Below are 18,661 nucleotides of genomic sequence, written 5' to 3' on the forward strand. Positions count from 1 at the left end.
CTTTTGCATGATATACTATGGTCATGTAAGTCAAAGCAGGCACCAAGCACTGTGCGTTTCCACAGTCTTTTGCATGATATACTATGGTCATGTAAATCAAAGCAGGCACCAAGCACTGTGTGTTTCCACACAGTCTTTTACATGATATACTATGGTCATGTAAGTCAAAGCAGGCACCAAGCACTGTGCGTTTCCACACAGTCTTTTACATGATATACTATGGTCATGTAAGTCAAAGCAGGCACCAAGCACTGTGTGTTTCCACACAGTCTTTTACATGATATACTATGGTCATGTAAGTCAAAGCAGGCACCAAGCACTGTGCGTTTCCACACAGTCTTTTGCATGATATACTATGGTCATGTAAGTCAAAGCAGGCACCAAGCACTGTGCGTTTCCACACAGTCTTTTGCATGATATACTATGGTCATGTAAGTCACAGCAGGCACCAAGCACTGTGCGTTTCCACACAGTCTTTTGCATGATATACTATGGTCATGTAAGTCAAAGCAGGCACCAAGCACTGTGCGTTTCCACACAGTCTTTTGCATGATATACTATGGTCATGTAAGTCAAAGCAGGCACCAAGCACTGTGCGTTTCCACACAGTCTTTTGCATGATATACTATGGTCATGTAAATCAAAGCAGGCACCAAGCACTGTGTGTTTCCACACAGTCTTTTACATGATATACTATGGTCATGTAAGTCAAAGCAGGCACCAAGCACTGTGTGTTTCCACACAGTCTTTTACATGATATACTATGGTCATGTAAGTCAAAGCAGGCACCAAGCACTGTGCGTTTCCACACAGTCTTTTACATGATATACTATGGTCATGTAAGTCAAAGCAGGCACCAAGCACTGTGCGTTTCCACACAGTCTTTTACATGATATACTATGGTCATGTAAGTCAAAGCAGGCACCAAGCACTGTGTGTTTCCACACAGTCTTTTACATGATATACTATGGTCATGTAAGTCAAAGCAGGCACCAAGCACTGTGCGTTTCCACACAGTCTTTTGCATGATATACTATGGTCATGTAAGTCAAAGCAGGCACCAAGCACTGTGCGTTTCCACACAGTCTTTTGCATGATATACTATGGTCATGTAAGTCACAGCAGGCACCAAGCACTGTGCGTTTCCACACAGTCTTTTGCATGATATACTATGGTCATGTAAGTCAAAGCAGGCACCAAGCACTGTGTGTTTCCACACAGTCTTTTACATGATATACTATGGTCATGTAAGTCAAAGCAGGCACCAAGCACTGTGCGTTTCCACACAGTCTTTTACATGATATACTATGGTCATGTAAGTCAAAGCAGGCACCAAGCACTGTGTGTTTCCACACAGTCTTTTACATGATATACTATGGTCATGTAAGTCAAAGCAGGCACCAAGCACTGTGCGTTTCCACACAGTCTTTTACATGATATACTATGGTCATGTAAGTCAAAGCAGGCACCAAGCACTGTGCGTTTCCACACAGTCTTTTACATGATATACTATGGTCATGTAAGTCAAAGCAGGCACCAAGCACTGTGTGTTTCCACACAGTCTTTTACATGATATACTATGGTCATGTAAGTCAAAGCAGGCACCAAGCACTGTGCGTTTCCACACAGTCTTTTGCATGATATACTATGGTCATGTAAGTCAAAGCAGGCACCAAGCACTGTGCGTTTCCACACAGTCTTTTGCATGATATACTATGGTCATGTAAGTCACAGCAGGCACCAAGCACTGTGCGTTTCCACACAGTCTTTTGCATGATATACTATGGTCATGTAAGTCCAAGCAGGCACCAAGCACTGTGCGTTTCCACACAGTCTTTTGCATGATATACTATGGTCATGTAAGTCAAAGCAGGCACCAAGCACTGTGCGTTTCCACACAGTCTTTTGCATGATATACTATGGTCATGTAAGTCACAGCAGGCACCAAGCACTGTGGGTTTCCACACAGTCTTTTGCATGATATACTATGGTCATGTAAGTCAAAGCAGGCACCAAGCACTGTGGGTGGGCTGCGTTTCCACACAGTCTTTCCAGAGCGGCCAGCCTGAAATGTGGGTGACAGGAACAGACGCGGAAGGAGATTTTTACAACAAAGTTCTAAAGCTTAGTGATGTATCAGATTGTAGGTGGAATGAAAATTTGATTGGAACGCGTGTGATTGGGTCAGAATATTCCCAATGGCCTGTTTTTTTTAATCTGATGAAATGTGTTCATAGCTACTGACGTCTACTCTCTCTCTCTCTGTGTGTGTGTGTGTGTGTGTGTGTGTGTGTGTGTGTGTGTGTGTGTGTGTGTGTGTGTGTGTGTGTGTGTGTGTGTGTGTGTGTGTGTGTGTGTGTGTGTGTGTGTGTGTGTGTGTGTGTGTGTGTGTGTGTGTGTGTGTGTGTGTGTGTTCTGCAGGTACTCCCACATGAGCAAAATATGTAGGTTAGGTTGATTGGAGACTGTTCGTAGTGTGATTGTTTGTCTATATGTGCTCTATGCTAATTTGGGTTAGCTTGTCAATGTGCCAGGCCCTTGTATGTTAGCATTAAGCTAGCGGTATTAAAGGTCACCCTGTTTAACTGCATTGTGTTATTTCCAAGCTGTATTATTAATTTAAGAGAGCACCATGTCACGTATTAAAGTGTCTGCTTTAACAACATCCTGACACTTTTTAGACGGTTTGGTTTTTCGTCATGTATTGAAAAAAATGGATATATTATTCGTTACTCTATAGGCTTGTTGGTTACCCCCACCGGGTTTTTCTTCTTTGAATAATGTTGTCAAGAGCGGCGTGTTGGTCCTCCATAGAGATGAGGGTGCTGATAAGGTCTCCCACTCACATCATCTAGGTGTGTTAATCCCGTGTTTCAGAAAACAAACAATCAGATTAAGGTCTTTCCATGTATTTAAGAAATCTCTTTGAGCCAAATGATTTGAGAAGTGTAGTGTATGGAAACACACGGAGTGTGAGCTACAACTGGATCAATAGTCATGTTGACTTGGTTTCTAAATATGCTCACACTTTCTGTCCTGCTGGATTTAATAACCGCTCCTGATTATTTCCTGCTTGAGTTTGCTCTCTCCTTTGTTCTGAGCAAGTAATGTGTGTGTGAAGCTGGCAGTCCTCCTGGATGTGAAGAATGACAAGAATTCACTTTGACTTGTAAAGCTCCGACCCTCGTCTTGTGGCGCACTGACCAAGGTTGATCCTTTCTTCTACAAAAGGAAGTCCTGTGTATGTGTGAAAACTAGGTTTTACTGGAAGGTATGAGATCTGGGATTCAAGGGTTCACAGGAGTTCTTGCTACAACAATCCAACTGAAGGGAGCGCACACACTTGACCTATTTCTTTTAAAACCAGACTTTGTATGATTTGTTTTAGTGCTACCAAGACTATTTGTGTGCATAAAGAGGAAGTAGTTCCCAATCATTGTAATGTGGCCATATTAGGACCACAGTGATGCTACTGGGACACAAATGCCAAATATATATTCCTTTCCTGGCCACACCTCTTCTCCTTTGTGCTGAGAAGTCTTAAAGGTGGCGCCATGTTGAAGAAATCAGGAGCCGTCACACCAGTTAGTCCTGAATGACACGACAGTGAAGAAATATCCTTGGACTGGACATCCCATGACCAGTCCAGCTTTAGTTGACACTAATACTTCACAATTGCAAGTGGGTGAAAGTCCAAAACACATAAACTACAACTGGGTTCACTAAGCGTTTGTTGGAGGTGCTTGCGTGGCGGTAAGATGGCCGCCATAGAACATGAGCCAAGGCTTACATGCACTGAAAGTTCTTACATACAACACAATAATTGCCGTTTACTTTGTCATTGTACATGAAATACAGTTAAATAGTCAACTCAATATTTACATGATGTAATATACACAGTACTCACTTAGTATTTACATGGTGTAATATACACAGTACTCACTTAGTATTTACATGGTGTAATATACACAGTACTCACTTAGTATTTACATGATGTAATATACACAGTACTCACTTAGTATTTACATGATGTAATATACACAGTACTCATTTAGTATTTACATGGTGTAATATACACAGTACTCATTTAGTATTTACATGGTGTAATATACACAGTACTCATTTAGTATTTACATGATGTAATATACACAGTACTCATTTAGTATTTACATGATGCAATATACACAGTACTCATTTAGTATTTACATGATGTAATATACACAGTACTCATTTAGTATTTACATGGTGTAATATACACAGTACTCATTTAGTATTTACATGGTGTAATATACACAGTACTCATTTAGTATTTACATAGTGTAATATACACAGTACTCATTTAGTATTTACATGGTGTAATATACACAGTACTCATTTAGTATTTACATGGTGTAATATACACAGTACTCATTTAGTATTTACATGGTGTAATATACACAGTACTCATTTAGTATTTACATGATGTAATATACACATTACTCATTTAGTATTTACATGGTGTAATATACACAGTACTCATTTAGTATTTACATGGTGTAATATACACAGTACTCATTTAGTATTTACATGGTGTAATATACACAGTACTCATTTAGTATTTACATGGTGTAATATACACATTACTCATTTAGTATTTACATGGTGTAATATACACAGTACTCATTTAGTATTTACATGGTGTAATATACACAGTACTCATTTAGTATTTACATGGTGTAATATACACAGTACTCATTTAGTATTTACATGGTGTAATATACACAGTACTCATTTAGTATTTACATGGTGTAATATACACAGTACTCATTTAGTATTTACATGGTGTAATATACACAGTACTCATTTAGTATTTACATGGTGTAATATACACAGTACTCATTTAGTATTTACATGGTGTAATATACACAGTACTCATTTAGTATTTACATGGTGTAATATACACAGTACTCATTTAGTATTTACATGGTGTAATATACACAGTACTCATTTAGTATTTACATGGTGTAATATACACAGTACTCATTTAGTATTTACATGGTGTAATATACACAGTACTCATTTAGTATTTACATGATGTAATATACACATTACTCATTTAGTATTTACATGGTGTAATATACACAGTACTCATTTAGTATTTACATGGTGTAATATACACAGTACTCATTTAGTATTTACATGATGTAATATACACAGTACTCATTTAGTATTTACATGGTGTAATATACACAGTACTCATTTAGTATTTACATGATGTAATATACACATTACTCATTTAGTATTTACATGGTGTAATATACACAGTACTCATTTAGTATTTACATGGTGTAATATACACAGTACTCATTTAGTATTTACATGGTGTAATATACACAGTACTCATTTAGTATTTACATGGTGTAATATACACAGTACCGTATTTTCCGCACCATAAGGCGCCCCGTGTTATTAGCCGCACGTTTAATGAACGGCATATTTCAAAACTTTGTTTACCTATTAGCCGCCCCGTGCTATTAGCCGCACCTACGCTACGCTAAAGGGAATGTCAACAAAACAGTCAGATAGGTCAGTCAAACTTTAATAATATATTACAAACCAGCGTTCTAACAACTCTGTTCACTCCCAAAATGTAATGTGCAAATGTGCAATCACAAAAATAGTAACACTCAAAATAGTGCAGAGCAATAGCTACATCAATAACTCAACGTTGCTCATACGTTAGTGTCACGCAACACACAAAATAAACATTTAAAGCTCACTTTCTGAAGTTATTACTCATCTACAAATCCCTCGAATTCTTCTTCTTCGGTGTGCTTCACTTGTTTTTTGACACCATCGATGATGTGGACGCGCATGCAGTCGTAGATCAACAGGAACGGCGCTGCGTGAAAAAAGTCACCCGGTGTCTTCGCGTGAACGTCTATCAACCACTCGCTCATCTTTTCTTCAGCCATCCATCCCTTCGAGTTAGCTTTTATGATGACGCCGGCTGGAAAGTTCTCTTTTGGCAAGGTCTTCCTTTTGAATATCACCGTGGGTGGAAGTTTCTGGCCGTTAGCATGGCAAGCTAGAACCACAGTAGGACGACTTCTCATTCCCTGTGGTGCGAATATTCACCGTACGTGCTCCCGTTGTATCCACAGTGCGGTTCACATGAATATCAAAAGTCAGTGGAACCTTGTACGCGTGTCTCTTAGTAGGAGACATTTTGTTGTCTTTACAGAAAAACAAATGAAATTAAATATCCGCGAGATTCTTCTTCTACGGGGGCGGGTGCTCACCTTGGCGGTTGCTTACAGTAGAAGAAGAAGCGCTTCCTCTTCTATGGGGGCGGTTGCTTACCGTAGAAGAAGAAGCGCTTCCTCTTTTACGGGGAAAAAAGATGGCGACTGTTTACCGTAGTTGCGAGACCTAAACCTTATGAAAATAAATATGAATATTAATCCATATATAAGGCGCACCGGGTTATTAGCCGCACTGTCTGCTTTTGACAAAAATTGTGGTTTTTAGGTGCGGCTTATGGTGCGGAAAATACGGTACTCATTTAGTATTTACATGATGTAATATACACATTACTCATTTAGTATTTACATGGTGTAATATACACAGTACTCATTTAGTATTTACATGATGTAATATACACAGTACTCATTTAGTATTTACATGGTGTAATATACACAGTACTCATTTAGTATTACATGATGTAATATACACAGTACTCATTTAGTATTTACATGATGTAATATACACAGTACTCATTTAGTATTTACATGATGTAATATACACAGTACTCATTTAGTATTTACATGATGTAATATACACAGTACTCATTTAGTATTTACATGATATAATATACACAGTACTCATTTAGTATTTACATGTTGTAATATACACAGTACTCATTTAGTATTTACATGATGTAATATACACAGTACTCATTTAGTATTTACATGGTGTAATATACACAGTACTCATTTAGTATTTACATGATGCAATATACACAGTACTCATTTAGTATTTACATGATGCAATATACACAGTACTCATTTAGTATTTACATGATGCAATATACACAGTACTCATTTAGTATTTACATGGTGTAATATACACAGTACTCATTTACTATTTACATGGTGTAATATACACAGTACTCATTTAGTATTTACATGGTGTAATATACACAGTACTCATTTAGTATTTACATGGTGTAATATACACAGTACTCATTTAGTATTTACATGGTGTAATATACACAGTACTCATTTAGTATTTACATGATGTAATATACACAGTACTCATTTAGTATTTACATGATGTAATATACACAGTACTCATTTAGTATTTACATGATATAATATACACAGTACTCATTTAGTATTTACATGTTGTAATATACACAGTACTCATTTAGTATTTACATGATGTAATATACACAGTACTCATTTAGTATTTACATGGTGTAATATACACAGTACTCATTTAGTATTTACATGATGTAATATACACAGTACTCATTTAGTATTTACATGTTGTAATATACACAGTACTCATTTAGTATTTACATGATGTAATATACACAGTACTCATTTAGTATTTACATGGTGTAATATACACAGTACTCATTTAGTATTTACATGATGTAATATACACAGTACTCATTTAGTATTTACATGATATAATATACACAGTACTCATTTAGTATTTACATGGTGTAATATACACAGTACTCATTTTGGGGAAGTAGTTCATGAAATGGGTTGCATCACTACAATAATAATTAATAATTAAACGTACAGATTCATCAAAAACTCAATAGAATAATCGGTTTAAGAAATATTTTCAATGTGCAGCCTTAATTAAAAGTACATGTATAAATAATTTCAATGTGCAGGCCTTGTTTAAGAAACAACTGCAGTGTGCAACTCTAAAAAATAATGTTATAAATAATTTCAATGTGCAGCTCTAATTAAAAAACACATTTGATAAATAATTCCTGTGTGGGCCTAGTTTAAGAAATTATTTCAATGTGCATCTCTAATTAAAAGAAATGTTTATAAATAATTTCAATGTGCATCTCTAATTAAAAGAAATGTTAATAAATCAATCAATCAATCAATCAATCAATGTTTATTTATACAGCCCTAAATCACAAGTGTCTCAAAGGGCTGTATAATTTAAATAATTTCAAAAGAATAATTTGAAGGTGATTTCAAGACTATTTTCTGTTTTAAGGCAAACTAAAAAACTTTTTATAGCATCTGTGTTGTTGCTGGAATTCACAAGCCTCAAGTTGTGGTGCAAGTCACCAACTAGTTGTGGTGCAACTGTGACTTTAATAGCTGCTTTAGGGCAGAACCAGAACCAGGAGCATTGGTGAGTGGGCCATTGTGGAGCCACTAGCACATGAGGACAGTGAGGGTGTTCTTTTACTCCGTGCCTGCGTGCAGCTCTAAGTGCGCTGACAGTCTGCACGTGTCTGAACACTGTTCTCTTTGCTGTGTTGTGACCAACATGTTGCCTGTGATTAAGGCTGCAGCTAACGATTATTTTTCTATCGATTAATCTAGATTATTTTTTTTCAATTAATCGGTTAATCTATAGATTATTTTTTTCGATTAATCTATAGATTATTTTTCCTTTTACCGATTATTTTTTTATTCAAAATGAAGATGAAAAAATAAATGTAGGCCCGTTTTTTCAAAAGGCATGGCTTTTATTTACAAAAAAAAAGAAGTATGGCCACTCAGTCAACATTGACAACAACATGACTAAATATTCTGTAACAATGTAAACATTTAAAACTTTTAACATTTAACAAAATTAAAAGTAGCTTATTTGCTTTTTAATGTGCAAATATAAAAGTCAACATCCAGTGCAAATCTTAATATTCTGCAATAGTATAAGCATTTCAAAAGTAAAAGTATTGCTTATTTTGCTTTAAAATGTGCAAAAATAAAGATAAACATCCAATACAAAAAAGTGCATAACGAAATATTATGTAACAACAGTGTAAACATTTCAACAAAAGTGAAAGTATTGCTTATTCGCTAAAATGTGCAAAAATAAAGATAAACATCCAATACAAAAAAGTGCCAATCTAAATATTCTGGAGCACTGTAAACATTAAGTATTGGTTTTAAAGTGTGCAAAATAAACATCCAGTCCAACACAGTACACAATAACCAATTCTACTCATTCCAGTGAGTGACTAACAGTTGTAATGAAGAAAGGTTAGCATGTCTACATGCTCTGCTTCTTTTCTTGTTTACAATATTCCCAGCAGCTGAAAATAGGCGCTCAGAAGGGGTCGATGTGGCTGGAACTGAGAGCTAATTAGCCTATACCTCAAGTCAGGACTGCGAGTGAGCTGAGCTGCAGTTTAAGTTTCTAGAAGGTCAACGGGCTCATAGTGATGTTACTAGTAGTTGACTGGGAGGTGTTTATTATCATTTGGGGAGAGTCCGCTGCCTGATCCTTACCTGCTAAACACCTATCTGCTCCACGCTGAAGCGCTGACTACATGCGCTCTGAATACGCACTGCTGATTGGCTGATAATGCTTCGTGTGTACCAATCAGATGGTTGTGTGGGTGGGACAATGCTGCGTGTGTACCAATCAGATGGTTGTGTGGGTGGGACAATGCTGCGTGTGTACCAATCAGATGGTTGTATGGGTGGGACAATGCTGCGTGCTGAGACAGAGGCAGACGGAGCAAAGCAGCTTGTTAAGACTTTAGCTTTAGCTTAGAAACTCGTTCGGTACACCCCCGTACCGAACCGAAAGCCCCGTACCGAAACGGTTCAATACAAAACACGTACCGTTACACCCCTAGCAGATACAAATGACACATTCATGTTTTTGTGTAATGATGACAACGTATGCTAACGCGGACGATTGACTAGTTGATGGTTGATGGTTTTCTTTTCAAATGTTGGTTCATAGCCGTTGTGCTGCTATGATAGGCCATTTCCGCTCGACACAGTGTGCATACAACATTATTAGGCCGTTTATTGAAATACTTTCACACTTTTGACCACTTTTGGCATGCTTTTCCCCCCTCGCTCGCACCGCTCGCATCGTCTTCTTTGATCGTCTGCTTTGCGCTTCGCCATGACGGTAGTGTGACGTCATTATGTGACGCGTCGACGTATTTACGTAACCGATTACGTCGACGCGTCGTTTCAGCCTTACCTGTGATCCATGGTCACCTGTCTGAAGGTCTGGGGCCGTACTTATCAAGCTTCTCAGAATTACTCCTAAGAAGTCTGCTAAGAGTTGACTTAAGAGTAAATAAATTCTTCGCTGAAAGCTGCACTTAAAAGTTAGTTATCAAGCGTCTTACTCACACTTTCAGCGAAGTGTAGGACTGAATCTTAAGTGTCACACTCAGAGATGAATTACGACATTACTATGTGCCGTAAATGGAATTTTAGGTGACGTCATTTCTGTGTCCATAGAAATGACCAATCACGGAAGGGAATCCGTTGTCTAAGAATAAAGAAATATCTTGGAAATATTTAAGTGGACAATGGGAGTGTATATTTTGACAATAAACTACAAAATAATACAAAACAAACTAGTCCCCGCCGGCACTCACGCTACCGCTCCCTCTCTTCTCTTCTCTCGCCCACACACTCACTGACGTCACTCACCTCACGGTATGTGTGTATACGCTACTGTCATAACATTTTCTTTCCAATTCATTAATTAGGCAACTAATTTGAAACTGGTGTGGGTGGCTCTATATATACTAGCCCACTGCAGACACATGCAGAAATCAACATGGAATCGAAAAGTATCAAATCTGTGACAAAAATAATACCCGCTCTGTCTAAACGATACCGTTTGATCAGCTGCTCGTCATCAAACAAATCCAGGACATCGTTCCGCTCCCTGAATGTTCGTGCACGTCTCTCTCGCCTCAGTGCCATCCCCTGCTGGCAACTCCTAACCACTTAAGACACCTCTGAAGGTCTCTTAAATATGGTGGAGAGTAGGAGTGATTCTTAGACTTAAGAACGTTGATAAAAAGCTTTTATTTTTAAGTTTGAGAGTAGGACTAAATTTCGCAAATTCTCAGGACTTAAGTGTAAAATGGCACTCTAAGAAGCTTGATAAGTACGGCCCCTGGTCACCAAGTGGTACAGGTCTTGGTTGTTTTGCTGTGTTGTGACCAACATGTTGCCTGTGATCCAGGGTCACCTGTCTGAAGGTCTGGTCACCAAGTGGTACAGGTCCCCCCGCCTGCTGCTGTCTCCAAACAACTACACCAAAGCCATCGACATGTGGGCCGCTGGCTGCATCTTTGCGGAGATGCTAACTGGGAAGACACTGTTTGCAGGTCAGTTCAGAAACCAGAACCACATCACCTGGGAACCAAGGTTACAACTGTGTCTGATCCATTAGGAGCTCATGAACTGGAGCAGATGCAGCTCATCCTGGAGTCCATCCCTGTCCTGAGAGAGGAGGACTGTCAGGAGCTCCACAGTGTGATACCAGTCTTCACCCACAAAGACATGTCCAAGCCCCACATCCCACTCATCCAACTCCTGCCTGGCGTCAGTCCTCAAGGTATTGTTCTTGGAAGCACAAATAAAATGGCCGTCAAAGCTTCATTGCCATTCCATGCACAGCCCTGGACTTCCTGGAGAAGATTCTGACCTTCAACCCCATGGATCGTCTGACTGCGGAGGAGGCTCTGGCTCACCCCTACATGGCCGACTACTCCTTCCCCTTAGACGAGCCCATCTCTCTGCACCCTTTCCACATCGAGGATGAAGTGGACGATATCCTGCTCATGGACCACAGCCACAGCCACACTTGGGACAGGTAAGTTCCTGCAAGGTGCCATCTTGTCTTCCTATCAACCTCACCTGCTTCTCTGTGTGTGCAGCAGGTACCATGACAGCCAGTTGTGTAGCAGGTACCATGACAGCCAGTTGTGTAGCAGGTACCATGACAGCCAGTTGTGCAGCAGGTACCATGACAGCCAGTTGTCAGAGCCTGACTGGCACCTGCACAGCACCCATGACCCCGATGAAGTCCAAGTGGACCCCAGGGGCCTCTCTGATGTAACCCATGAGGAGGTGGTTCAGGTGCGTATTATGAAGGTGTCTGTTACTACATTATATATATATACTGTACTTGCAGAGTGTATATTGTACATATTACATATTGTTATGAAGGTGTGTGTTACTACATGATATATATACTTGCAGTGTGCATATTACATATTGTTATGAAGTTGTCTGTTACTACATTATATATATACTTGCAGTGTGTATATTGTACATATTACATATTGTTATGGTGTCTGTTACTACATTATACTTGTGTGTGTATGTTTCTGTGTATATACACGAATGTGTACGTCTGTGTGTACGTGTGTATTTATGTGTATATACGCATGTTTGTATGTGTATATAGACACATATGTACTGTATGTTTGTGTGTGTGTGTGTGTGTGTGTGTGTGTGTGTGTGTGTGTGTGTGTGTGTGTGTGTGTGTGTGTGTGTGTGTGTGTGTGTGTGTGTGTGTGTGTGTGTGTGTGTGTGTGTGTGTGTGTGTGTGTGTGTGTGTGTGTGTGTGTGTGTGTGTGTGTGTGTGTGTGTGTGTGTGATACATACAGTGAGGTCCACAAGTATTATTAGCACACCCTGCAATTTAGCAAGTTGTCCCACTTAGAAATGAGGCAGAGGTGTGAAAAGTTCATCATAGATGTATTTACACTGTTAGAGACATCATCTAAAAAGAAAAATCCAGAAATCACATTGTATGATTTTTTTTTAAATGATTTATTTGTATGTTACTGGGGTTCATAAGTATTTGCACACATGACAATCAGCAAGAATTATGACTCTCAAAGAGCTGTCAGTCTACCTTACAAAAATCCACCTTTACCCCACAACTAATCACCCACCCACCACCCCTTTGAGCTCATTAAAGTCACCTATGCAGCCCGTAGTCAGTCAAAGTCCAACTGCTACCATGGGCAAGACCAAAGAGCTGTCAAAAGAGACCAGAGACAACATTGTAGTGCTCCACAAAGCTGGAAAAGGCTATAAGACAATTGGGAAGCAGCTTGGTGAGAATAGATCAACTATTTGAAAATGGAAGAGGCTAAACATGACTGCTTATCTACCTCAGACTGGGGCTCACTCCTGATAAGAAAAGTGAGGAACTACAGGGCAGGAGCTGGTGAATGACCTGAAGAGAGCTGTTTCCAAGACTACTATCAGTATAGTGCTTTAAAATCATGCTTAAGTAAAAGTGAGGAACTACAGGGCAGGAGCTGGTGAATGACCTGAAGAGAGCTGTTTCCAAGACTACTATCAGTATAGTGCTTTAAAATCATGCTTAAGTCAGCCCAGTCTGAAGTTTGCCAATGGATGTCATGGGAGAAAGTCATGTGGTCAGATGAGACCAAAATAAAACTTTTTGCTATGAACTCCACTGGAGGAAAAAGAAGGTTGAGTATCATCCCAAGAACACCATCCCTACAGTGAAGCATGGGGGTGGAAGCATCATGCTCTGGGGTTGCTTTTCAGCAAAGGGGACAGGACGACTGCACCGTATTAAGGAGAGCATGAACGTATTGAGAGATTTTGGCCAAAAACCTCCTTCCCTCAGTCAGAGCATTGAAGATGGGTCTTCCAACATGACCAGGATAACCAAGGAGTGGCTCCATACCGAGCATAGTGGCCTAGCCAGTCTCCAGATCTAAATCCAATAGAAAATCTTCGGAGGGAGCTGAAACTTTGTGTTGCTCTGCGACAGCCCCGAAAATCTAGAGAAGATTTGTGTGGAGGAGTGGACCAAAATCCTTGTTGCCGTGTGTGCAAACCTGCTGAAGAACTCTAGGAAACCTTTGACCTGTGTAATTGTATTCTGCACTAAATATTAACACTGATGTTCTCATGTGTGCAAATACTTATGAACCTCTGTAACATACAAATACATCATTCAAAAATCATACAATGTGATTTCCGGATTTTTCTTTTTAGATGATGTCTCTAACAGTGTAAATACATCTATGATGAACTTTTCACACCTCTGCCTCATTTCTAAGTGGGACAACTTGCAGGGTGTGCAAATACTTGTGGACCTCACTGTATGCGTGTGTGTGTATATGTACTGTATATACTGTATATGTATTAGAGCTGAAACCATTCCTCGAGTAATTCGATGACAAAATATATTTGAGGAACTTTCACTGCCTCGTGGCGTCGTAAATACATTTTTACGGCATTTTGCCTCGTTTAGTAAACTAAGTAGTCAAAGCTCAGGTTTGGCACGGGCTGTTTAGGTGTGGCACAGCGTGTTTACGTCAGATAAATAAATAAATGATAAATGGGTTACACTTGTATAGCGCTTTTCTACCTTCAAGGTACTCAAAGCGCTTTTGACAGTATTTCCACATTTACCCATTCACACACACATTCACACACACACACATTCACACACACATTCACACACACACACATTCACACACACATTCACACACTGATGGCGGGAGCTGCCATGCAAGGCGCTAACCAGCAGCCATCAGGAGCAAGGGTGAAGTGTCTTGCCCAAGAACACAACGGACGTGACTAGGAAGGTAGAAGGTGGGGATTGAACCCCAGTAACCAGCAACACTCCGATTGCTGGCACAGCCACTCTACCAACTTCGCCACGCCGTCCCAATCATACACTGCACAACAAACATCGCTCTTTTAAATACGCAAGAGTTTAGAAAACTTTTTGGCCGACATAACTGGCAATGGCAGAAAGCAGAGGACAAGAGCCATAGCAAAAGCAGGGAAGTAAGAAGCAACAAAAGTTGTCTAAGCTGTAGTAACACTTCACACTAAAATGGAAGGAAAACGCAGTGGTATGCAAACTTTGCTAAGTGGAGCTGGCATACCACAATAGCACCAGTTCCATGCTGTAGCACCTGTGGAGAAAACATCCCATTGAGGGACGTCCAGGTAAGTTATCTATTATCAAATGTAAACACAAAAGTAGTGTTAGTAAAATAAATGTTATTCATTATGATAACCAGGATGTGTTCTCTCACTCCCGCCAAGTCATCAAAAAGTGTTGAAAACTAACAATGTTAGTCAGTTAGTAATCACGCCAAAGTAGTCGTGTAAAGTTATTCGTCATGCAAGCACATGCTACTTGGATAGCTTGCACTTGCACACACTATAGTCTCTGTAGAATGTAAGAGTTCCAAGTCAGTGCTAGCACTTGTGTGCCAAGTTCCTGTCAGCCATATTGCTTCTGAATATGAAGGGGCACATTTCAAATGCAGTATTAAAGGCACTACCTAAACCACTTTTTATGTTTGATCTAATGAAAAATGTTCTTCTTGTTTTATTTTGATACTAAGAATATACCGTATTTTTCGGAGTATAAGTCGCACCGGCCGAAAGTGCATAGTAAAGAAGACAAAAAACATATAAGTCGCACTGGAGTATAAGTCGCGTTTTTGGGGGAAATGTATTTGATAAAAGCCAACAGCAAGAATAGACATTTGAAAGGCACTACTAGCGACCACGCAGTCTGATAGTTTATACATCAATGATGACATCTTAACATTGCAACACATGCCAATACGACCGGGTTAACTTATAAAGTGACATTTTAAATTTCCCGCAAAATATTCTGCTGAAAACGTCTCGGTATGATGACGTTTGTGCGTGACGTCACGGATTGTGCGGACATTTTGGGACAGCATTGTGGCCAGCTATTAAGTCGTCTGTTTTCATGGCAAAATTCCACATTATTGTGGACATCTGTGTTGGTGAATCTTTTGCAATTTGTTTAATGAACAATGAAGACAGCAAAGAAGAAAGCTGTAGGTGGGATCGGTGTATTAGCGGCTGGCTGCAGCAACACAACCAGGAGGACTTTGAGTTGGATAGCAGACGCGCTACCGTGAGTACGCAGCTTTGGCTTCCAAACATTTGATGGCTTGCCCGTACGTGCGTGCCGCTATGTGCATGTCACGTACGTAACTTTGGGGAAATATATGTGCTGTATGAACTTTACGGAGTTGAACGGTACTTTGGGCTGTGGGATTGAGTGTGTTGTGCGGGTGTTTGATTTGTATTGGTGGGTTATATGGACGGGAGGGGGGAGGTGTTTGTTATGTGGCATATTAAATATAAGCCTGGTTGTGTTGTGGCTAATAGAGTATATATATGACTTGTGTTTATTTACTCTAGTCATTCCCAGCTGAATATCAGGTCCCACCCGCCTCTCACAGCATCTTCCCTAATCGCTTCCACTGCCCTCTAATCCTTCACTCTCACTTTCCTCATCCACGAATCTTTCATCCTGGCTCAAATTAATAGGGAAATCGTCGCTTTCTCGGTCCGAATCGCTCACGCTGCTGGTGGCCATGATTGTAAACAATGTGCAGATGTGAGGAGCTCCACAACCTGTGACGTCACGCTACTTCTGCTGGTGGCCATGATTGTAAACAATGTGCAGATGTGAGGAGCTCCACAACCTGTGACGTCACGCTACTTCTGCTGGTGGCCATGATTGTAAACAATGTGCAGATGTGAGGAGCTCCACAACGTGTGATGTCACGCTACTTCTGCTGGTGGCCATGATTGTAAACAATGTGCAGATGTGAGGAGCTCCACAACGTGTGATGTCACGCTACTTCTGCTGGTGGCCATGATTGTAAACAATGTGCAGATGTGAGGAGCTCCACAACGTGTGATGTCACGCTACTTCTGCTGGTGGCCATGATTGTAAACAATGTGCAGATGTGAGGAGCTCCACAACCTGTGATGTCACGCTACTTCTGCTGGTGGCCATGATTGTAAACAATGTGCAGATGTGAGGAGCTCCACAAGCTGTGACGTCACGCTACTTCTGCTGGTGGCCATGATTGTAAACAATGTGCAGATGTGAGGAGCTCCACAACCTGTGACGTCACGCTACTTCTGCTGGTGGCCATGATTGTAAACAATGTGCAGATGTGAGGAGCTCCACAAGCTGTGACGTCACGCTACTTCTGCTGGTGGCCATGATTGTAAACAATGTGCAGATGTGAGGAGCTCCACAACCTGTGATGTCACGCTACTTCTGCTGGTGGCCATGATTGTAAACAATGTGCAGATGTGAGGAGCTCCACAACCTGTGACGTCACGCTACTTCTGCTGGTGGCCATGATTGTAAACAATGTGCAGATGTGAGGAGCTCCACAACGTGTGATGTCACGCTACTTCTGCTGGTGGCCATGATTGTAAACAATGTGCAGATGTGAGGAGCTCCACAACGTGTGATGTCACGCTACTTCTGCTGGTGGCCATGATTGTAAACAATGTGCAGATGTGAGGAGCTCCACAACGTGTGATGTCACGCTACTTCTGCTGGTGGCCATGATTGTAAACAATGTGCAGATGTGAGGAGCTCCACAACCTGTGATGTCACGCTACTTCTGCTGGTGGCCATGATTGTAAACAATGTGCAGATGTGAGGAGCTCCACAAGCTGTGACGTCACGCTACTTCTGCTGGTGGCCATGATTGTAAACAATGTGCAGATGTGAGGAGCTCCACAACCTGTGACGTCACGCTACTTCTGCTGGTGGCCATGATTGTAAACAATGTGCAGATGTGAGGAGCTCCACAAGCTGTGACGTCACGCTACTTCTGCTGGTGGCCATGATTGTAAACAATGTGCAGATGTGAGGAGCTCCACAACCTGTGACGTCACGCTACTTCTGCTGGTGGCCATGATTGTAAACAATGTGCAGATGTGAGGAGCTCCACAACCTGTGACGTCACGCTACTTCTGCTGGTGGCCATGATTGTAAACAATGTGCAGATGTGAGGAGCTCCACAACCTGTGACGTCACGCTACTTCTGCTGGTGGCCATGATTGTAAACAATGTGCAGATGTGAGGAGCTCCACAAGCTGTGACGTCACGCTACTTCTGCTGGTGGCCATGATTGTAAACAATGTGCAGATGTGAGGAGCTCCACAACGTGTGATGTCACGCTACTTCTGCTGGTGGCCATGATTGTAAACAATGTGCAGATGTGAGGAGCTCCACAAGCTGTGACGTCACGCTACTTCTGCTGGTGGCCATGATTGTAAACAATGTGCAGATGTGAGGAGCTCCACAACCTGTGACGTCACGCTACTTCTGCTGGTGGCCATGATTGTAAACAATGTGCAGATGTGAGGAGCTCCACAACCTGTGACGTCACGCTACTTCTGCTGGTGGCCATGATTGTAAACAATGTGCAGATGTGAGGAGCTCCACAACCTGTGACGTCACGCTACTTCCGCTACAGCCAAGGCTTTTTTATAAGCCACCAAAAGTTGCCAACTTTATCGTCGATGTTCTCTACTAAATCCTGTCAGCAAAAATATGGCAATATCGCGAAATGATCAAGTATGACACATAGAATGGATCTGCTATCCCCGTTTAAATAAGAAAGTTTCATTTCAGTAGGCCTTTAAAATGTGTAAAGAATAGTGAACAGGCTGAATAAGTGTACGTTATATGAGGCATAAATAACCAACTGCTATGTTAACGTAACATATTATGGTAAGAGTCATTCAAATAACTATAACATATACAACATGCTATACGTTTACCAAACAATCTGTCACTCCTAATCGCTAAATCCCATGAAATCTTATACGTCTAG

At 40.6% G+C, this 18,661-nt stretch overlaps 1 protein-coding gene across 2 annotated transcripts in view; it reads left to right on the forward strand.

Moving 5' to 3' along the window:
- LOC133640681 (mitogen-activated protein kinase 6-like) overlaps positions 1-18,661 on the forward strand; it is a 38,227-nt gene that overhangs the window by 14,797 nt on the left and 4,769 nt on the right. The window contains exons 4-7 of one of the 2 annotated variants that reach the window (XM_062034245.1): positions 11,197-11,341; positions 11,407-11,571; positions 11,634-11,829; positions 11,894-12,095. In XM_062034245.1, coding sequence (XP_061890229.1) covers positions 11,197-11,341; positions 11,407-11,571; positions 11,634-11,829; positions 11,894-12,095 — 708 coding nt within the window. The remainder of the gene's footprint in view (positions 1-11,196; positions 11,342-11,406; positions 11,572-11,633; positions 11,830-11,893; positions 12,096-18,661) is intronic. The other variant, XM_062034253.1, reaches the window with a different exon arrangement.

The sequence above is a fragment of the Entelurus aequoreus genome, linkage group LG02 (genome assembly GCF_033978785.1).
Source record: "Entelurus aequoreus isolate RoL-2023_Sb linkage group LG02, RoL_Eaeq_v1.1, whole genome shotgun sequence".
Taxonomy (NCBI): domain Eukaryota; kingdom Metazoa; phylum Chordata; class Actinopteri; order Syngnathiformes; family Syngnathidae; genus Entelurus; species Entelurus aequoreus.